We start from the raw sequence: 23,869 nt of genomic DNA, 5'->3' as shown, positions 1-23,869 counted from the left end.
ACCTGGAAGATATTTGGGTGAATGATGTGTGGTGATGATCTAATTTTTTTCTCTAAACTCTGAACTAAAAGCAACAAGGCCACATAATAAATAATCTATTCCTTCTTTACCCTTTGAAGTGCATTTTTATAGCTTATTAAATTATTACATACATTTATTATGGTTTGAGTCGGGGTGTTCTATTCAAAAGACATGCCATTGTTCAGTTTCCTACAGCTTTATTTTACTATCATGTTGTTTCAAATTGCTATATTGCTCTCATTTTTCAATATTTATCTAGTTATTTTCAAGTTTATTTATCTAATGATATTAAAACAAACAAAAAAGTACTCAGAGCAACTTAAATTGGAACTTGTATGTTTTATTTATAAATAACATAACATAAACTTTCTTACTTTAAAGGCTATTAAGTCCCTTGCATTTATTTTTCTTTAGAGAAATGCTATTTTTTAAAGATTTTGTTTTTATAAAACTTTTTTTCTCTTCACTATACCCTAAGCTTTTTATATCTTTCTTAAACACAATTTTTAAAGATGAAGTAGGTTATTTGACTGCTAAATTGTTATTTTATTTTACTTTTATTACTGTATTGAAATATTCCAATTGTAAATAGTATTAAAAATAAAAGAAGTATTAGAATGATAATTTGATTAAATTGATTAGATAACTTGCTACTTTTCAAACTTAAAATATTTTATCCATCTAAGATCTGTAAAGGACCCTGGATTTTATTTTCCCAATAACCTAATATAAAAAAAGAGGGCATAGCAATAGAGATTTTCCAGAGATTACATGCTAGTTAGTTGCAGACCCAATATTCAGCTGAAACCAGTTCAATACTAATCTTGTTTAGTAAATCATTGGACTGACATTAGAGAATCTATATCAAAGCTATTGCTATAATTTACTTAGATGTTTATTCTTTTGTAAGCTAGGGATAAAAGGATGTTTATGAGGAATAAATGGGATTATGCATATACAGTACTCATATGCTGGATATATGGGAACATTCAATAAATGTTTACTGTTATTAGTAATAATATCAACAGTGGGGATCGATTGGGCCGTATTTGTAATTAGATATATAATTCAACAACTTTTTTTAAGTTTTAAAGTTTTTTTTAAAATGTAGACCATCTTTATAGTCTGTATTGAATCTGTTATGTTGTTGCTTCTGTTGTTTATGTCTTGGTGCTTTGCTGTGAAGTATGCGGGATCTTAGCTGCCTGGAGTAAAGTGAACTGAAAGTCGCTCAGTCGTGTCGTGTCCTACTCTTTGTGATGCATGGACTATACATTCTCCAGGCTGAATACTGAAGTGGGCAGACGTTCCCTTCTCCAGGGGCCCTTCCTAACCCAGGGATCGCACCCAGGTCTCCCACATTGCAGCTAGTTGGTAAAGAATCCGCCTGCAATGTGGGAGACCTGGGTGTGATCCCTGGGTTGGGAAGAGCCCCTGGAGAAGGGAAAGGCTACCCACTCCAGTATTCTGGCCTGGAGAATTCCATGGACTGTACAGTCCATGGGGTCACAAAGAGTCAGACACGATTGAGCGACTTACCTTCCTGATCAGGGATCAAACCCTCACCTCCTGAACTGGAGGGCAAAGTCTTAACCACTGGACTGCCAGGGAAATCCCAAAAACCTTTTAAAATTTACTGAATTCCCCCCCCCCCCACCAATATGCAACATTTTGAAGAGGTTAATAATAGTAAATGACATTCTCAAATTTGAAATGTTATTCAGATTCTTTCCTTGTGAATGAAAGTTGAACTTCTAATCTGAGAAAATGGAACTGATGAAATGGAAAATAAAATCATCCTGGGTGTTTTAATAAGTGACATCATCTAAATAGTTCTAAAAAGTTGGCTTGATTTTTTTTCTAATATTTTCGAAGATTTTAAATTTATACATGCTAGGAGCTGAGGGTACTGAGATAAATAACACTGAGAGCCTTAATAAATAAAACAAGACGCACTGTTTTGATACAGCTGGCTACGGAAAGCTATTGATCATTCAGAAAAGCCACTGAGTGGCTATACAGACAGTTGGGATCTTTTGAGCTGAGTTCATTGACAGAAAAGTGGAGATGAAGAGAGACCCAGGGAGGTGAAACTGATTTTATTTTACTTCGGTGTTCAGAGCTGATGGCATCACATTGCCTTGTCTGTCAATGCTGAATCAAACTGACAGCACAGCCTGTGTTCCCTGCGTTGCTCTTGTTTGACATTGGTCTTTCATTTTTTTGTCATCTGAAACACTGACCAGGACTGTTAACTCTGTAACTGCTGTTATTAACAACAGCAAAAATTATTGCTTTTATAAAACAAAGCAATAGAAAAAAGTACAGCTGTATTTTCATTTAGGGAAAGGCAAGGTACAAGGGTTGGTTTAAAAAGAATTAACACATGCACATACACACACACACATATATATATGTGTGTATATGAAATTTAGAAAGATGGTAATGATGATCCTATATGCAAGGCAGGCAGAGGCACGGATGTAAAGAACGGACTTTTGGTTGATGTGGGAGAAGGCGAGGGTGGGATATTTGAAGGAATAGCATTGAAACATGCATATTACCATATGCAAAATAGATGACCAGAGCGAGTTTGATGCATAAAGCAGGGCATCCAAAGCTGGTGCACTGGGACAACCCAGAAAGATGGGATGGGGAGGGAGGTGGAGGGGGCTTCAGGACGGAGGGACACATGCACACCCATGGCTGATTCATGTCAATGTATGCCAGAACCGTCACAATATTGTAAAGTAATTAGCCTTCGATTAAAATAAATAATTTTGCAAAGAATTCATATGATATAATGTCATTTGCAGCAATGTGGATGGGCCCAGAGAATATCATACTAAGTAAAGAAAGAAAAACAAATATCATATGATATCAATAATACTTGGAACCTAAAAAAAGATACAAGAAGAACTTATTTACAAAATGGAAACAGACTAACAGATTTCAAAATCAAACTCAGTTCAATTCAGTTCAATTCAATTGCTCAGTCATGTCTGACTCTTTGAGACCCCATGAATTGCAGCACGCCAGGCCTCCCTGTCCATTACAAATTCCTGGAGTTCACTCAAACTCATGTCCATTGAGTCAGTGATGCCATCCAGCCATCTCATCCTCTGCCGTCCCCTTCTCCTCCTGCCCCCAATCCCTCCCAGCATCAGAGTCTTTTCCAATGAGTCAACTCTTCGCATGAGGTGGCCAAAGTATTGGAGTTTCAGCTTTAGCATCAGGCCTTCCAATGAACACCCAGGATTGATCTCCTTTAGAATGGACTGATTGGATCTCCTTGCAGCCCAAGGGACTCTCAAGAGTCTTCTCCAACACCACAGTTCAAAAGCATCAATTCTTTGGTGCTCAGCTTTCTTCACAGTCCAACTCTCACGTCCATACATGACCACTGGAAAAACCATAGCCTTGACTAGATGGACCTTTGTTGGTAAAGTAATGTCTCTGCTTTTGAATATGCTATCTAGGTTGGTCATAACTTTCCTTCCAAGGAGTAAGCGTCTTTTAATTTCATGGCTGCAGTCACTATCTGCAGTGATTTTGGAGCCCAGAAAAATGAACTCTGACACTGTTTCCACTGTTTCCCCATCTATTTTCCATGAAGTGATGGGACCCGATGCCATGATCTTCCTTTTCTGAATGTTGAGCTTTAAGCCAACTTTTTCACTCTCCACTTTCACTTTCACTTTCATCAAGAGGCTTTTGAGTTCCTCTTCACTTTCTGCCATAAGGGTGGTGTCATCTGCATATCTGAGGTTATTGATATTTCTCCTGGCAATCTTGATTCCAGCTTGTGCTTCTTCCAGCCCAGCGTTTCTCATGATGTACTCTGCATATAACTTAAATAAGCAGGGTGACAATATACAGCCTTGACGTACTCCTTTTCCTATCTGGAACTAGTCTGTTGTTCCATGTCCAGTTCTAATTGTTGCTTCCTGACCTGCATATAGGTTTCTCAAGAGGCAGATCAGGTGGGCTGGTATTTCCATCTCTTTCAGAATTTTCCGCAGTTTATTGTGACCCACACAGTCAAAGGCTTTGGCATAGTCAATAAAGCAGAAATAGATGTTTTTCTGGAACTCTCTTGCTTTTTCCATGATCCAGCAGATGTTGGCAATTTGATCTATGGTACCTCTGCCTTTTCTAAAAGCAGCTTGAACATCTGGAAGTTCACGGTTCACATATTGCTGAAGCCTGGCTTGGAGAATTTTGAGCATTACTTAACTAGCATGAGAGATGAGTGCAATTGTGTGGTAGTCTGAGCATTCTTTGGCGTTGCCTTTCTTTGGGATTGGAATAAAACCTGACCTTTTCCAGTCCTGTGGCCACTGCTGAGTTTTCCAGATTTGCTGGCATATTGAGTGCAGTACTTTCACAGCATCATCTTTCAGGATTTGAAAGAGCTCAACTGGAATTCCATCACCTCCACCAGCTTTGTTCATAGTGATGCTTTCTAAGACACACTTGACTTCACATTCCAGGATGTGTGGCTCTAGGTGAGTGATCACACCATCGTGATTATCTTGGTTGTGAAGATCTTTTTTGTACAGTTCTTCCATGTATTCTTGCCACCTCTTCTTAATATCTTCTGCTTCTGTTAGATCCATACCATTTCTGTCCTCTATCGAGCCCATCTTTGCATGAAATGTTCCCTTGGTATCTCTAATTTTCTTGATGAGATCTCTAGTATTTCCCATTCTGTTGTTTTCCTCTATTTCTTTGCATTGATCGCTGAGGAAGGCTTTCTTATCTCTCCTTGCTCTTCTTTGGAACTCTGCATTCAGATGCTTATATCTTTCCTTTTCTCCTTTGCTTTTTGCTTCTCTTCTTTTCACAGCTATTTTTAAGGCGTCCCCAGACAGCCATTTTGCTTTTTTGCATTTCTTTTTCTTGGGGGTGATCTTGATTCCTGACTTCTGTACAATGTCGTGAACCTCTGTCCATAGTTCATCAGGCACTCTATCTATCAGATCTAGTCCCTTAAATCTATTTCTCACTTGCACTGTATAATCATAAGGGATTTGATTTAGGTCCTACCTGAATGGTATAGTGGTTTTCCATACTTTCTTCAATGTTAGTCTGAATTTGGCAATAAGGAGTTCATGATTTGAGCCACAGTCAGCTCCCGGTCTTGTTTTTGCTGACTGTATAGAGCTTCTCCATCTTTGGCTGCAAAGAATATAATCAGTCTATTTCGGTGTAGACCATCTGGTGATGTCCATGTGTAGAGTCTTCTCTTGTGTTGTTGGAAGAGGGTGTTTGCTATGACCAGTGTGTTCTCTTGGCAAAACTCTATTAGCCTTTGCCCTGCTTCATTCCGTATTCCAAGGCCAAATTTGCCTGTTACCCCAGGTGTTTCTTGACTTCCTGCTTTTGCATTCCAGTCCCCTGTTGGCTCAGACGGTAAAGTGTCTGCCTGCAGTGCGGGAGACCTGGTTCGATCCCTGGGTTGGGAAGATCCCCTGGAGAAGGAAATGGCAATCCACTCCAGTACTCTTGCCTGTAAAATCCCATGGACAGAGGAGCCTGGTAGGTTACAGTCCATTGGGTCGCAAAAGTTGGACACGACTGAGCAACTTCACTTTCACTTTCCCCTATAATGAAAAGGACATGTTTTTTGGGGTTAGTTCTAAAAGGTCTTGTATAGGTCTTCATAGAACTGTTCAACTTCAGCTTATTCAGGGTTACCGGTTGGTACATAGACTTGGATTACTGTGATATTGAATGGTTTGCCTTGGAAATGAACAGAGATCATTCTGTCGTTTTTGAGATTGCATCCAAGTACTGCATTTCAGACTCTTTTGTTGACCATGATGGCTACTCCATTTCTTCTGAGGGATTCCTGCCCACAGTAGTGGATATAATGATCATCTGAGTTAAATTCACCCATTCCAGTCCATTTTAGTTCGTTGATTCCTAGAATGTCGATGTTCACTCTTGCCATCTCCTGTTTGACCACTTCCAATTTGCCTGGATTCATGGACATAGGAACATTCCAGGTTCCTATGCGATATTGCTCTTTACAGCATCGGATCTTGCTTATATCACCAGTCACATCCACAGCTGGGTATTGTTTTTGCTTTGGCTCCATCCCTTCATTCTTTCTGGAGTTATTTCTCCACTGATCTCTAGTCGCATATTGGGTACCTACCGACCTGGGGAGTTCCTCTTTCAGTATCCTATCATTTTTCCTATTCATACTGTTCATGGGGTTCTCAAGGCAAGAATACTGAAGTGGTTTGCCATTTCCTTCTCCAGTGGACCACATTCTGTCAGACCTCTCCACCATGACCCTCTTGTCTTGGGTGGCCCACATGGCATGGCTTAGTTTCATTGAGTTAGACAAGGCTGTGGTCCGTGTGATCAGATTGACTAGTTTTCTGTGATTATGGTTTCAGTGTGTCTGCCCTCTGATGCCCTCTTGCAACACCTACCATCTTACTTGGGTTTCTCTTACCTTGGACGTGGGGTATCTCTTCATGGGTGCTCCAGCAAAGTGCACCCACTGCTCCTTACCTTGGATGAGGGATATCTCCTCATGGCCTCCCCTCCTGACCTTGAACGTGGAGTAGCTCCTCTCAGCCCTCCTGTGCCTGTGCAGCTGCTGCTCCTTGGATGTGGGGTTGCTCCTCTCAGCTGCCACCCCTGACCTTGGATGTGGGGTAGCTCCTCTTGGCCGCTCCTGCGCTGTCACAGCCTGGCGCTCTCGGCCATTGCCCCTGACCTTGGGCAAGGGGTAGTTCCTCTCGGCCACGCTTCTGTGCGGTCTGTCACAGCTGGCGTGCTTTTGCGCGGTCCATCGCAGACTATACAGTCCTTGGAATTGTCCATGCCAGAATACTGGAGTGGGTAGCCTTTTCCCTTCTCCATGGGATCTTCCCAACCCAGGGGTTGAACCCAGGTCTTCCACATTGCTTTTGGATTCTGTACCAGCTGAGCCACAAGGGAAGCCCAGGGATACTGGAGTGGGTAGCCTATCCCTTCTCCAGGGGAATCTTCCCAACCAGGAATTGAACTGGAATTTCCTGCATTCCAGGTGGATTTTTTACTAACTGAGCTATCAGGGAAGCCCCAAAATCAAACTAGTGGTTACCAAATAGGAAACTTGGTGGCAAGGAAGAGATTATATTACATTAGGGTAAGCATATATACACTACTATATATATTAACGGAGAAGGCAATGGCACCCCACTCCAGTACTCTTGCCTGGAAAATCCCATGGATGGAGGAGCCTGGTAAGCTGCAGTCCATGGGGTTGTGAAGAGTTGGACACGACTGAGCGACTTCACTTTCACTTTTCACTTTCTTGCATTGGAGAAAGAAATGGCAACCCACTCCAGTGTTCTTGCCTGGAGAATCCCAGGGATGGGGGAGCCTGGTGGGCTGCCATCTATGGGGTCACACAGAGTCAGACACGACTGAAGTGACTTAGCATATATATTAATAAAATAGATAATCAATAAGGACCTACTGTATAACACAAGGAACTTGGCTCAATATTCTGTAATAACCTACATGGAAAACGAATCTGAAAAAGCATAGGTATATGTTTATGTGTAACTGAGTGACCTTGTTGTACACCTGAAATTAACACAACATTGTAAATCAAGTATACTCCAATATAAAATAAAAATTAAATAAAAAAGATACTAAATAAAAAGAGCTGTTTGAAATCTCTGTTGACATTCATTAAAACACACCTTTAAAGCATATATAAATATATACATAAAACACATATTTATGTGTACATACACATGCATAGGGCTTCCCTGGTGGCTCAGATGGTAAAGAATCTGCCTGCAGTGCTGAAGGCTCAGGTTTGATCCCTTGGTCCATAAGATTCCTTGGAGAAGGGAATTGCTGCCCACTCCAGTATTCTTTCCTGGAGAATTTCATGGACAGAGGAGCCTGGCAGGTTACAGTCCATGGGGTCACAGACAGTAGGACATGATATAGTGACTAATGCACACACACTAACACGCAAAGGTCTCTAAGATTGTTTTTGCTCCAGAACAGTAAAGACTAAGTTTGATTATGGAGGCAACTCTGTAGAGCATTAAGGACATGTAATTTAAAGACAGGCTTAGGTGCAGAAGCTGGTCCTTGCCCTGCTCCCTGGGTGATCTTTGGCAGGTTATTTAATCTCTCTAAATCTCAGTTTTCTCACTGGAGTAATATTAGTTTCCTCACTGTCCTGTTGTTAGGATTAAGAAGACACTGTGTCTGCTTCCTAGTAGGCTACTCATTTTACGTGTTCTTTAATATCTATAAAAATTGTATTTTCCTGAACTTTTTAATTTATTACCTTAATATGCTTTAAGAATTATTTTTTAAAAGTATAATACGAAGCTAATTCTAATTAGGGCATTAGTGAGTACTGATCAACGACATGATGTACTTTTACCCTTATCATTCCAATTTATTATTCTTTTTAGACAATGATCCAATTATTCCTAGAACACAAGCAATTGAATAAAAATGAGAAGGGAAAGAGAAATGTGACCATAGGAGGGAAAACTTTATTTCTTTGATAAATGTGATAACATTCTTATGACGTTAGATAGTATGATTCTGTTTGCACCAAGAAAGTCAGACAGGTAGTTGGGAGTTTGGTTTTACATTTACATGGGTTTCACATACATTTTAATTCTATAGGGTTATGTAAAACATGTAGTTTGAAATAATAATTTTCTATTTGGTAAATATCAAGGAAAGACAAGGTACATGAACAAATGTTTCAATTGTGGAAGGAGATTATAGACAATTCCCTAGATTTATGGAGAACTTGGGTTACAACAAGGCTGAGAGTGGCTTTCAGGTACTGGGAAAGCGCACTTTACCTTCCTTATGAGATGAGTTTTAATGCCTGTGAATGCTTCAGATTTGGGAGGCCTGTGTGATGGAGCTTTATTATGAGTCCCTGGCACAGTGCTACCTTTCAAATTTAGCTTTTTCCTTTTTGTAGCTTGGTATATTATTATTATGATCCTGTTTTATTTCTGTTTTCTAATCTAATACCTTCTATGGTAGGTATGTCATTACATTCTTAGTTACGTCCGACTCTTTGCGACCATGTAGACTATAGCTTGCCAGGCTTCTCTGTCCATGGAATTACCCAAGCAAGAATACTGGAATGGGTTGCCATTTCCTTCTCCAGGAATCTTCCTGACCCAGGGATTTAACCTGCATCTCTTATGCCCCCTGCATTGGTAGGTGGGTTCTTTATCACTAGGTTAGGTATTGTCCTCAAAATTTTAAATATGATAGAGTTCACATGAAGGTTAGGTAAAGTGTATGTTTGTGAACTTTCAAGATTGCACCTTGAAAGACAGAGTACTTTCAAAATAATCACTAATCATTTTTAGAAAGTATGTATTAGGTTGGCCAAAGGATTTATTCAGGTTTTCCATAAGATGCTATGGAAAAACCCAAATAAAATTTGTGACCAATAATAGAAGCTTACTGTGTTGTAATCTAGGCTCAGGATTTTATCTTCTGCTCCAGGAGTATAACAATTCTGATGGATGAACGAACTCAGAGGTTTTGTTAAAAGCATGTGTTGCTATGATGATTTACATGTCTCTGAACAAAAACATGTAGGATATGATTGACTCCTTCTATAAGAGAAGGTCAAAGAGAAGGTCTGGCCAAGTCTATGTTTCACTAACAAAGGGAGAGGTGGCAGAAAAAATAAATTTCATAGATGATGAGTGAGTTCAGTTCAGTTCAATCGCTCAGTCATGTCCGACTCTTTGCGACTCCATGAATCGCAGCACGCCAGGCCTCCCTGTCCATCACCAACTCCCGGAGTTCACTGAGACTCACATCCGTCGAGTCAGTGATGCCATCCAGCCATCTCATCCTCTGTCGTCCCCTTCTCCTCCTGCCCTCAATCCCTCCCAGCATCAGAGTCTTTTCCAATGAGTCAACTCTTCGCATGAGGTGGCCAAAGTACTGGAGTTTCAGCTTTAGCATCATTCCTTCCAAAGAAATCCCAGGGCTGATCTCCTTCAGAATGGACTGGTTGGATCTCCTTGCAGTCCAAGGAACTCTCAAGAGTCTTCTCCAACACCACAGTTCAAAAGCATCAATTCTTCGGTGCTCAGCTTTCTTCACAGTCCAACTCTCACATCCATACAGGACCACTGGAAAAACCATAGCTTTGACTAGACGGACCTTTGTTGGCAAAGTAATGTCTCTGCTTTTGAAAATGCTATCTAGGTTGGTCATAATTTTCTTCCAAGTAGTAAGTGTCTTTTAATTTCATGGCTGCAGTCACCATCTGCAGTGATTTTGGAGCCCCCAAAAATAAAGTCTGACACTGTTTCCACATCTATTTCCCATGAAGTGATGGGACCGGATGCCATGTACTACCTGTGAATCTAAACGAAAACTTTAATTCATTTGATCCTCAAAATAAGTGTATCAAATGTTATTTTCATCCCCATGATTCTAATAATTAGGTTAATAATGTTTCTATGTATACATGAGTTGGCTGGATGTGAGCGAATGCAACCCTGATGGAATGTTGTTATCACAGCCAAGCTGTCCCTCCTGACTCCATCCCCACACTTTTCGTTTTAGCCCATCTTGTTCATCATCACCACTATTATCCTTCTAGGGCTGCCTACAGCCCTTCCCACTCCAAGCCTTTCATGACACCTCCATGAAGTCACAAAGGGTGACCCCTGGCATTATCTCCTTCTCTTCTCTCAGCTGCACCCCCTTTCCCTTGGCATCCGCTACAAATTGCGCAAGTCCCATCATTCACTCCCTCTTCACAGCTGGAAAGGACTCCACCCATTTCTGCCTCTGGTCCTGCTTTTTGTTGCTTGTGTTCCTTAGACACTAGGGCAATTTGGCCACTTACTACATAATTTTGAACTGTTACTTAACTTCTTTTGGCCTCAGTTGCATTATCTGTGAAGGAAATAAATTGGATTACAGTCAGATTAAATTGTTTGATCTTGACTATTCAACTCTGCCATTTGCTGACACAAATAATATGTAGATGAATGAGCTTGAGTGTCCCCTAACTGAGTCACTTTGCTGTACACCTGAAACTAACACAACATTGTAAATCAACTCTCCCCCAATAAAAAAGTAAAATAAAATAACAAACAACCAAACCGGCTGTGGACCGGGTTTAGCCTATTAGTCATATACTCAAACCCAAAGTCTCCTTTCAGTGCTAAGGTTTTATAAAAAAAATAGAAAGCCATTTCTATTCCCAACATTAAAGGGCTGAAGTTTTCCCTCACAGTGTAGCTTCATTAGATATTACCCTAGTTCATTGTCACTGATGATGATGGATAGTTTTAGTCCTACAGTCTCTCCCAGCACATTTCTCATGGTGCAGACATCTCCGCACATAATCTGTTAATGTAGTAAATGCAGAGAAATACTTCTCCCAGTTTCTCAGCAGGCCATTCTGACCAGGGCATGAACTGAGTACAACCTTGTCATCAGTTTCCTCCATAATCCTTTCTGTAGGTCAAATTAAATGTGATAGTACACTCAGCAATCCTTTTGCTTCCTGAAATATTACAATAGGGTAGTGTAAGCAACATTCCTGCAACTCAATAAACAGTGTTGTTTGGATGACTAATTAAGGAGCACACAAAATATACAATCTTCTCTGACACTTTCATACAAAAACTGATCTTTCAGAAATCTCCATATGCTATTTCAACCAATGATAAAGTTTATAGCTCCCTGGCAGAATGCATCAACAAAATAGCCAATCTTAGATTCGGTGAACCCTGGCTTGATGGACATTTTGTTTCAGTAGAAAAATGAAGGAGGATGGGGGAGACCATCATTTTATTTTGCTTTCCCATGCAAACTATTCTCATTCATCTCTGATCTAGCATTAATTAACACTTTGTGATGGCTCTCCGTCCTATTCAAGATGGCCATGCTCGCCAAGCCTGAGTAATTTTTTGAATGAAGTTACTAAGTGTCGCCACTAGAACATTCATAAAACAACAAGTCCCTGTGTATCTTTGCCTCATTATTACTGAAGTTATCTTTCAAATCTTTGTGTTAAAGCCCTAATTATCTGGCTGTAGTCTCACCTTTAAAAGTGTAGTCCTATATCCAGAGTAGTCTTATCATTGTTATGACTTGAAACTCATTTGGTGGTTTCTTTATACTTATATCCTATCTGACTTTCATTTCCTCAATAAGAAGGGTTGGAGTTTCATATCAGGCTCTCTTAATGTATCTGTTCCCTGTTTTCCTCCAAAATTTCCGGTTTTAGTTGTCTGTACTGCATCAAATTTCTTTACATGTCCACTGTTTAGAAACTTTGCTTTTTATCTGTCTGGATCTGTATTCACTAATATGGAACTGGTCTGCCCAGAAAACATGAGTTTGAATTCCTCTTTTCAGTCTATTGGATAAATGCTGGGACCCCAGAAGTGAAAATTATCTGAAACATTGCAACATTTTGATCTAGATATTTGGATCAGAGTGTAATATACTTACCATCAATATAATATTTTTTTCTTCTTGTCATTCCAAATTCTTAGCTGGATTTAAAGAACTTGATTCTTAAGCAAATATGATCTTGACTTGGTAGGTTAGAAAATAATTGTTCTCATCACAGAATTCCTTACTTTGCATGTGTGTGTGTGCTCAGTCATTCACTTGTATCCACCTCTTTGTGACCCCATGGATTGTAGCCCACCAGCCTCCACCAGGCTCCTCTGTCCATGGGATTTTCCTGGCAAACATCCTGGAGGGGGTTGCAATTTCCTCCTCCCAGTTCTCACTCTGCAGAAAGTCACTTTCACCATTATTTTAAGTCATCAGCTTTCCTTCTCTATTTCAGTGTTTTACTTGTCAGAACCCCTGAACAACCATGAATTTAAAAGTTAATAAGGAGAACCACTATCAGTAGAGAGAACTCCCAAGAAGAACAAGCAGTTCTGTAATTACAGCCTTGGTGTTGCTCAGTCAACCCAGTTGTCAGGAACACATCTTTGTATCATGTGACGTGTACATCAAGATTTGCCATATTTGATGAACCCTCCTGCTCATTCAACCTTGAAATCCTGCAGTTAGCCTCAAGTCCTTCTCCCTTTCAGTTGGTATATATTAGCCAGTAAATTCCCTCCCTTTTATCTCCAAAATACTCTCAAACCTATGCCTTCCTGTTCATTCCCAGTACTTGCTCAAAAAAGTGTCTATTGAGGGTTGCCTCTGTGATAGTCACTTTTTCAGGAGTTGGAGACACAACCGTTAAAAGAATCAGCATTTGCCTGAGAGAGCTTCCATTCTTACTGGGCATTTCATTATGTCTTGCTTTAACGACAACATTCATCTTAAGCTGTGGGATTAAGATGAATGAATCCTCCCTCTGGAATCTATTCCTATGCTAACACCAAAGTTGTCCCCGGATCATGTGACAACCCAAATTTGGATGACTCTTTATCAGCAGCTTTGTAAATGCCAAGCATTATAGCCTGGAGTGCTCCTTATGGGCTGAGCCACTCCCACCGCTGTTCTCCAGTCCCCCGGCCTAAGTGCTGCTGTGAGAATAGGCTGCAATAGCCTTTTCACTGCTCTCTTGCGACTTTGCACTAAGTGCTTACAATTCTACACTCCATTTCCACCTGAGGAATTTCTGTTCCACTCTGTGAAAGGAGTGGTCTTTGCCCTCACTGTTAATTTCTTCATCTGTAACCTATAGAAAAGTTGTGAAACACTCTTTCAAAAAGGTAGCAATTATAGAGTTCAATTTATTCTTATATTTTTCCATACAATAGCATATTAGTTTTGAATATACAGCATAGAGATTCAATATTTTTATACATTAATAAATGATCACCATAATAAGTCTAGTTACAACCTATCACCATACAAAGTTATGACAATGTTATTGACTATATTCTCTAAATTGTGTATTTCATGTCTATGACATTTTTTTTTTACTATTTTTTAATTTTTATTTTTGAACCAATTCAGTATAATTAAGATTTATACAATTTCACACAACAGTAGGATACAAATTCTATTCAAGTTCCCATAGATTATAAACTAGAAGACACTGGAACATATTCAGGGACATGAACAAGATACAAAAATTCATTTGTTTTTCATTTCCCAACATCACTCCCATTAGATAATCAGCATCTTGAAGGGAGAAGATATATTTTCTTTGTACTAAAAAGTAGTTTGCTGAATAAAGGCATAAATAAATGGATGAAGTACACAAGAGATTCTGTGCTTTAATATTAAAAAATACTTATAGGAATATCAATATTACTTTAAGAAAATTGCACATTCAGTTTTCTCTTATTTACCATGTCAAAGATGACCAACATTGGACAAATGGGTCTTAATGGCAAAAGCAAGTGAAACCAAAGGAGAGAGAAAAAATCATTTAAAATATTATATTGATACAAAGTACTTATTTAGTTCCAATGATTTTACTATCTAGACAGAACTTAAAACAGCATTTTAGGAAGTCTAATATCATTTAGTACAGTTGTCTGAAAAGAATAACATCCTTTTCAAAGGGAATAACCTTAGCAATACAAAATCTTATATCATTCTTTAATGTTTACTTTGTAGAATTTATGGTCTCTCTAACAAAGACTTAATATTATGCAAAAGAGTAATGTTTCCAGAACGACCTGAAAGTAAGCATATAAGATAAACCCAGAAGGCAGAGTTTAAGTTATGCATATCCATATATCCACTCTTCTTTAAAGGTTTTTTTCCCACATAGGTCATTACAAAACATTGCATAGAGTTACCTGTGCTATATAATAGATCCTTATTAGTTATATTATTTATAGCAATGGGCTTCCCAGGTGGCGCTAGTGGCAAAGAACTTGCCTGCCAATTCAGGAGACATAAGACACGTGGGTTTGATCCCGTGCAGAAGAGCATGGGAACCCACTCCATTATTTTTTCTGAGAGAATCCCATGGACAGATGGAGCCTGGCAGGCTACAGTTCATAGGGTCACAAAGAGTCAGACATGACTGAAGACTTAGCACGTATGCACACATACATAGTAGTATGTATATGTCAATCCCAATCTCCCAAGTCATCCCTCCCTAAGAAACAGTCTCAGGGACTTCCCTGGTGGTTCAGTAGTTAATTAAGGTGGTCCCCTTCCATTTCAGGGGACGTGGGCTTGATGCCTGATTGAGGAACTGGGATCCCACGTGCCCTGTGGGGTAGCGCCCCAAATTGGAATAATTTATATAAAACATCTTTATTTTAAAAAGGAAAAATCTCAGCAAAGGACAGTTAAGGTACTGGTCTATTTAAACAAATATTTGTGAATACTTCTCAAATTGAACAGGCACAAGGGAAGCAAAGAAGAGTGTAAACAGGTTTTGAGCAATATTAATGTAAAGAAAATCCTCATGTCCTCAAAGACATTTGTTGTCTGATGAGTAGATATTTGTAAAAATATATACACATTCCTAAAATTTTCAACCTGTTGGTACAATGGCAAGCAAAATCCAGTACCACAATTCAGGAAAGTATAAATGTGTGTGTGTGTGTGTGTGTATTCACTATATATTATTCATATATATATATATATATATATATATATATATGCATTCACTATGATATTAATAATCTAGGGTCTGATTCTTCCCAGTCATGCAGAGCCTGGGATATTTAGAAAATAACCCACACGTCTACCTTTCTATAACACTTCTTTGTGACTTTATGGGATATTTGGTTACCATCTTAGGAACTGTCCACAGAAGACAGAGGAAAGAAAAGATCGCTGAAGGTTGTCGTGCAAACGTTAGAGTCTCTGATGGATGAAACTTGCTTTTCATTTGACACAGAGGCTGTAACACAGGGAAACTGAACAATAGCTTCTGTGCGGAGGTGTGATATGTTCTTTCTGACTGAATGTTGCATAAAGGTCAACATCCTTTGTTTATAATTTTTTTTCACAAGCATCCAAACCCCTGAAATTATCAGCTTTATCCTACTTATTTCCTTTTCCTCTCTCACTTTTATTGAAGGATTTAATGAACTTTTCTGTCTACCTTGAGAATGTTTATAATAATTTGAACACTGACTTTCTCCCTGGGTTAAAAATGATTGGTGCTCAAAATAATGCATCTTAAAATGATAATAAATAGCAATACTACTTAAAAGAAATTTAAGGCAACTCCAAAGAGTTGATAGATTTATAAGATAAGAATGCTTGCTATTATATCATTAAAATATGATTTAGATAGTCATAAGAATATTAGGAACATATGAAAAATATGACACTTGAAAAACAGCAAAAGTGAAAGTTTTTACTTCTTAGATATCTACAGAATGGTTTATTTACTTTTTTTCCAGTGATATAGAATAAGAAAAATTATACAACTACACTTCTTCCTTGTGAGAAAATGCTGTTTCTTAGGGCTGTTAGGATTACGGTTGCCCCTAGAACAACGCTGAGGTTAAGCACGAGCCCCACAGGCTTGGAATCCTGAATGTGACTTTACAGGCTGTTCTCAGCACCCATGCTTCAGCATCCATGGATTCAACCAACCTTAGACCCTGTGGTATTGTAGTAGATATTTAGTGAAAACAAACTCCACACAAGTGGCCCTATGCAATTCAAGCCCATATTATTCAAAGGTCCACTGGAGTTAGTCTTTGATTGTTGGTAATGGAATTATCGTGTAGTCATCATTTTGGTATATCTTAACCCCATATGCAGTTGTGGATCTTCATGCTCCAAAACAGTCTCAGCATTTCTGAGAGTGCTAGGAATATCTAAAATGGGCTTATGATACATGCAATTCTTACTTCATGGTGTATTTTGCCATTATGTCTTTTCAATTCCTTCTGGTATACTGCTTTGTCTTCCCATGCACCATCCCCAATGCAGTGGAGCCTAGGAAGGTAGAAATCTCTTACAAAGTGGGAAAGAAACTTTTATGCATTTCTACCATTACCCTCTATTTTTGAGTATTACTAAAAGTGTTTTATGGCATACACAGCTTTTAGCGAAATAGCTTTTTCAGATTTTAATAAAAAGCCTGACCTGTTTCTGCCCCAACTCCAAACTTAGCTGAGTTCATTATGGAGCTCTATTTGGACATATCTGAGTGACAGGGAATGGATTATACTCTCAATGGCTCCTCCTCATTGCTGACAAATGTTTAACTACTGGATTGAGCTCGTTGTGTCTAGATACCTCTTTCTCTAATGGAAGTTCTTTCCTGTGAGGCTCTTTAGTGCCTCAAGCATGATGTACCTAAACTTCTTACCACGTCTGATGGATCTCAGATGTGGGGGTCCTCTCCTGCCTATATTGTTTTGGAGTCAAGTGGCTCCTTAGATTCTTCTGCTTTAGTTGTGTATTTTGTATTTCATATAAATAACTAAAGTAATTAGTGGACAGACTGCCTGAAAGAACATTTTCTTGAATGGTCCAGAATTTGACCTTCCTGAAATTGACATGATAGCCATCATGAGCAGAAAATGAGCAACTCAACCTTTCAAATATGATCTACTGGTAGAAGCATACAATGGCTCTTGAATATTTGGGGTCAAATCATTTGACTGGTAAAATTTTCAGTGTCAGTACCTTATTTAGAAAAGTTACAAGAATGTAGGTGTAATTATAAAGTTGAAAAATGATTTTGAAAACTGAATCAGTTTGAAAAGTGAAAGTGTTAGTCACTCAATCATGTCCAACTCTTTTGTGAACCCACAGCCTGTGGCTTGCCAAGCTTCTCTGTCCATGGAATTCTCCAGGCAGGAATACTGGATTGGGTTGCCATTTGCTTCTCCTGGAGATCTTCCTGACCCAGGGATTGAAGTCAGGTACCCTGCATTGCAGGCAGATTCTTTACCATCTGAGCCACAGGGGAAGAAGGAGGAGATAACCTCTTAGTCACAGGATCAAATGATCCATTATTTGATCATTATTATTGCATTATTACTTATTCTCATGAATGCCCCAAGGTCCTTACAATAAACCTGCCATCTTTAAACAATACTTCTATGGTACTGCAGCATCATTCTTTTTATACCCTATTAAAAACAGCTTTCTGGGAAATGGACATATTGATAATATTTGAACAACAAATTCATATCTTTTCTAGAATGTTTTTTATATAATGGAAAACCACTCTGATGTTGACATTTGGGATATTAGGGATTAATTTATGTGAATAGGATTATTTTCCCATAGTCCACCAAAGCACATGGAAATGGTGATCAATGTGCTTTCTCCACATAAAACTGATGCGATTCATGACACATTGCAGTTGGGGACTGAATGTTTATAAGAGAAGCAATATAACATATTGAGAAGAACATGGGGTTTGGAGTTGTGGTTCAACATGCCCACTCTGGGATCTTGGACACATCTTGACATTTCATTAGTAAATAGACCATGTTAGTAACATCTATGTCCCTGGCTTTAATCAAGAGAAAAAGAAGAGGTGTTTTAAGTCTTGATTTTTTTTTTTAATGAATTGTTATCTGTTACACTGAGAATGTACCAGTACTGAGAATCATCCTCATCATTCAGTCTTTAAGTCATGTTTGACTCTGCAACCCTGTGACTGTAACATGCCAGGCTCCTCTGTCCTTCACTGTCTCCCACAGTCTGCTCAAATTCATGTGCACTGAGTCAGTGAAGGGGCTTCCTTCATAGTTCAGTTGGTAAAGAATCCACCTGTAATCCAGAAGACCCCAGTTTAAATCCTGGGTTGAGATGATCCACTGGAGAAGGGAAAGGCTGGCCACTCTGGTATTCTTGGGCTTCCCTGGTGTCTCAGCTAGTAAAGAAACCTCCTGCAATGCGGGAGACCTGGGTTCAAGATCTGGGTTGGGAAGATCCCCTGGAGAAGGGATAGGCTACCCACTCCAGTACTCTGGCCTGGAGAATTCCATGGACTGTATAGTCCATGGGGTCGCAAAGAGTCGGACATGACTGAGAAACTTTCACTTTCCACTGAGTCAGTTATGCTATCTAACTGTCTCATACTCTGCCACCCCTTTCTCCTTTTTCCTTCAATCTTTCCCAGCATCAGGGTCTTTTCTAATTTGTCAACTCTTCACATCAGGTGGCCAAAATATTAGAGCTTCAGCATCAGTCCTTCCAATGAATATTCAGGAGTGATCTCCTTTAGGATTGACTTGTTTGATCTCCTTGATGTCCAGGGGACTCTCAAGAGTCCAACACGACAGTTCAAAAGCATCAATTCTTCAGTGTTCAGCCTTCTTTACAGTCCAACTCTCACATCTGTACATGACTACTGGAAAAACTATAGCTTTGACTATATGGACCTTTGTCAGCAAAGTGACACCTTTGCTTTTTAAAACACTGTCTAGGTTTGTCATAGCTTTCCTTCCAAGGAGCAAGCATCTTTTAATTTCATGGCTGCACTCATCATCCACAGTGATTTTAGAGCCCAAGAAAATAAAATTTGTCACTGCTTCCATTTTTTCCCCTTCTATTTTCTATGGAGTGATGGGACTGGATGCCATGATCTTAGATTTTTTAATGTTGTGTTTTAAGCCAGCTTTTTCACTTTCCTCCTTCATCCTCATCAATAGGCTCTTTAGTTTCTCTTCATTTTCTGCCACTTTCTCCCCTTCACTTACTGAGAATATAGGATTTGATTTCCATATGTGCATGTATATAGAGAAATTTCACATTAGTCATATAGCCATTTTATAAAATAATATATGCATATGAATATTTTTGCAAAAACACACTTTTACAGCAATTATCTTTATTTACATTGTGGTTTTATCAGTATTTTTGGAGAGCTTTAGTAGAGTTGCAGAAGATGAGATGTAAAGAGAGGAGATATCTTTCAGTACTTTAAACCCTTGCATCCCAGCTGCCCTAAGGTTTATTTCCTTTCATCAATGAGTTTGATTTCAAGCCATTTGGACTAGTTAAGTGGACTCTTAAAAAGTCAATGATGTTTTGATTAAAAAGAAACAGTACATTCACCTTTATGTAGGCAATGATGATAGCTCCATAATGAAACATGGTGGAACAGAGGGAAATAGAAAAGATATAATTCCCACAATAATTTGTATTTCATCAAGATGCAGCTCAAGTATTTTTAACCATGCTAATAATTTTTATTATTATTTCTAGATGGGGCACACTAAGAGGAGCACAGGGGCAGAAAGAAAAATTTTGGGTATGTAACACTTTCCAGTTGAATTCCTGCTGTGAAGTGAGTATTTTAGAATCATCTGTGTCTCTACTCCCTGTTTTGTATTCTTTAGTCATATCCTAAATCACTGTACTATTGCTTGTAATATTGGTATTTTCTCCAGGACAAAATCCATTGTAATCATTTATGTTATAGTAATAGTTTTCAACTCTTTTTAAAAATATAAATTTATTTATTTTAATTAGAGGCTAATTACTTTACAATATTGTAGTGGTTTTGCCAAACATTGACATGGATCCACCAGGGGTGTACATTTGTTCCCCATCCTGAGCCCCCCTCCCCCTCCCTTCCTCTCCCATCCCTGAGCGTCATCCCAGTGCACCAGCCCCAAGCACCCTGTCTCATGCATCAAACCTGGACTGGCGATTCGTTTCACTCATGGTAATATACATGTTTCAATGCCATTCTCCAAAATCATCCCACCCTCGCCCTCTCCCACAGAGTCCAGAAGACTGTTCTGTACATCTGTGTCTCTTTTGCTGTCTCGCGTACAGGGTTATCATTACCATCTTTCTAAATTCCTTATATATGCGTTAGTATACTGTATTGGTGTTTTTCTTTCTGGCTTACTTCACTCTGTATAATAGGCTCCAGTTTCACCCACCTCATTAAAACTGATTCAAATGTATTCTTTTTAATGGCTGAGTAATATTCCAATGTGTATATGTACCACAGATTTCTTATCCATTCATTGCTTCCATGTACTGGTTATTATAAATAGTGCTATGATGAACATTGGGGTACATGTGTCTCTTTCAATTCTGGTTTCCTCGGTGTGTATGCCCAGCAGTGGGATTGCTGGATCATAAGGCAGTTCTATTCCCAGTTTTTTAAGGAATCTCCATGCTGTTCTCCATAGTGGCTGTACTAGTTTGCATTCCCACCAACAGTGTAAGAGGGTTCTTTTTTCTCCACACCCTCTCTAGCATTTATTGCTTGTAGACTTTTGGATCGCAGCCATTCTAACTGGCGTGAAATGGTACCTCATTGTGGTTTTGATTCACATTTCACTGATAATGAGTGATGTTGAGCATCTTTTCATGTGTTTGTTAGCCATCTGTATGTCTCCTTTGGAGAAATGTCTGTTTATTTCTTCGGCCCATTTTTTGATTGGGTTGTTTACTTTTCTGGAATTGAATTTCAGGAGTTGCTTGTATATATTTGAGATTAATTCTTTGTCAGTTGCTTCATTTGCTATTATTTTCTCCCATTCTTAAGGCTGTCTTTTCACCTTGCTTATAGTTTCCTTTTCAACTCTTCTTATTTCAAATTGTAACAGTGAATCAGTATTTTTTCAAAATGAAGTAAAAATAAAATCTTGTCTGTTATCATCTATATAAACTTAAAAAATTGATCAGTGTCCTCTCATATATGTCAATCAACTTTGTATTCTTACATTATTTTTGTTATGGTTGATGCTTTTGTAATGTTAGTGTTGAATATACATGTAGAGTTTTATTTTCTTTTTCACCAACTTATAACACACATGTTTCTTTACTGAGAAAAAACAATCATTAGCCTAAAATTACAGAAAGTTATATGTAAGAAACAGTTTGAAGAAGACTGGAATTATTCCCTGATTGACTACAATAAACTTTGATGAATTATCCTAGGTCCTTATAACATGTACCCTTTGTGTGTATGTGTGCCAAGTTGCTTCAGTCATGTCACACTCTGTGACCCTATGGACTGTAGCCCACCAGGCTCCTTGGTCCATGGGATTCTCCAGGCAAGAATCCTGGAGTGGGTTCCCATGCCCTCCTCCAAAGAATCTTTCTGACCCGGGGATAGAATCCGTGTCTCCTGCAGTTCCTGCATTGCGCTTGGATTCTTTACTGCTGAGCCACTAGGGAAACTCCATACAGCCTTTATTCTGTCAGAAATAAAGTTTAGGTAATGCTGTTTATCATCAGTTCAGTTCAGTCACTCAGTCGTGTCTGACATTTTGCGACCCCATGGACTACAGTATGGCAGACTTCCCTGTCCATCACCAACTCCCAGAGCTTGCTCAAACCCATGTCCATTGAGTCGGTGATGCCATCCAACCATCTCATCCTCTGTCATCCCCTTTTCCTCCCACCTTCACTCTTTCCCAGCATCACGGTCTTTTCCAATGAGTCAGTTCTTTGCATCAGGTGGCTATAGTATTGGAGTTTCAGCTTCAACATCAGTCCTTCCAATGAATATTCAGGACTGATTTCCTTTGGGATGGACTGGTTGCATCTCCTTGCAGTCCAAGTGACTCTCAAGAGTCTTCTCCAACACGACAGTTCAAAAGCATTAATTCTCTGATGCTCAGCTTTCTTTACAGTCCAACTCTTACATCCATACATGACTACTGTATGCTGCTGGTGCTGCTATTGCTGCTGCTAAGTCGCTTCAGTCATGTCCGACTCTATGTGACCCCATAGACGGCAGCCCACCAGGCTCTCCTGTCCCTGGGATTCTCCAGGCAAGAATACTGGAGTGGGTTGCCATTTCCTTCTCCAATGCATGAAAGTGAAAAGTGAAAGTGAAGTCGCTCAGTTGTGTCTGACTCCCAGTGACCCCATGGACTGCAGCCTACCAGGCTCTTCTGTCCATGGGATTTTCCAGGCAAGAGTACTGGAATATGTCTATTTATCATAGAATTTTAATTTGAATATATGCATTAGAAGGCAAATTATAACTTACAAAATACTAAATATTAGGGCTTGTGCTCACTCGAGTGACTCTTGTTAATTAGATTTTTCCAAAAGGCACTCACAAAAAATCAGTCACCCAAGTGTGTGGTCACCACCTGTATTTGTCTTGTTGATATATAGAGGTGTTATGCCATTGAGTATGGGCTTCCCAGGTGGCTCAGTGGTAAAGAATCTGCCTGCAATGCAGGAGACATGGATTGGATCCCTGTGTTGGGAAGATCCCCTTGTGGAGTGCATAGCAACCTGCTCTATTATTCTTGGCTGAAGAATCCCATGGACAGAGGTGCCTGGTGGGTCACAAAGAGTCATACATGATTTAGCAACTTAGTAGGCATGCACACATGACCTTGAATAGAATGATGCTTTTTTGTATTTAAACTTAGCTTTCTAAAATATCATTTTCCTTATTAAAATACAGTTGAGGTAGTCAATAATTAACATTAGTGTTCAACAGTTAATATTTATAATATTTGAAAGAGAATATATTATTTGAGCCTCCTGGAATATTTCTGAATGCTGGGATATTATGAGTAGTTAAGGGAAGGGGAAGACAGAGTGTCTACATTGCTGCCAGAAGTGGGGAAGGACAAGCCTGAAGAGAGCCTGAAACATGCACGTGGTAGACATAGCCCTTGAAATATTTGCAACCAGGCACACACACACACACACACAAAACTAAGTTTAACCAAACTTTCCTGTAGCCCTGACCCTGCTCAGTTCTTGACTAAATTGAGGGGTTCCATTCTTCACCATATCACTCTTAAAGAAGAAAAGATTGACCTTCTTTAGGAAATAATCTCAGTGTCAATATCTATGCAGTTAGCCCTCCATATCTGCCAGTTCTGCATCCACAGCTTCAACAAAACATATTTAAAAAATTCTACAGAGCTTCAAAAAGCAAAACTTGAATTTGCTGTACACTGACAACTATTATATAGTATTTATATTGTTTTTTCAA

At 39.1% G+C, this 23,869-nt stretch overlaps 1 protein-coding gene across 4 annotated transcripts in view; it reads left to right on the top strand.

Moving 5' to 3' along the window:
• The window catches only part of TINAG (tubulointerstitial nephritis antigen), a 105,743-nt gene that overhangs the window by 66,907 nt on the left and 14,967 nt on the right, over positions 1–23,869 (top strand). For all 4 annotated transcript variants that reach the window (XM_027524998.1, XM_027524997.1, XM_027524995.1 and 1 more), the window contains exon 10: positions 20,146–20,191. In XM_027524998.1, the coding sequence (XP_027380799.1) occupies positions 20,146–20,191 (46 nt within the window). The remainder of the gene's footprint in view (positions 1–20,145; positions 20,192–23,869) is intronic.

Source organism: Bos indicus x Bos taurus, chromosome 23 (assembly GCF_003369695.1).
Source record: "Bos indicus x Bos taurus breed Angus x Brahman F1 hybrid chromosome 23, Bos_hybrid_MaternalHap_v2.0, whole genome shotgun sequence".
In the NCBI taxonomy this organism is placed as follows: domain Eukaryota; kingdom Metazoa; phylum Chordata; class Mammalia; order Artiodactyla; family Bovidae; genus Bos; species Bos indicus x Bos taurus.
Note: the sequence above shows the minus strand (reverse complement) of the source record. Positions and strands in the feature narration are given on the sequence as shown.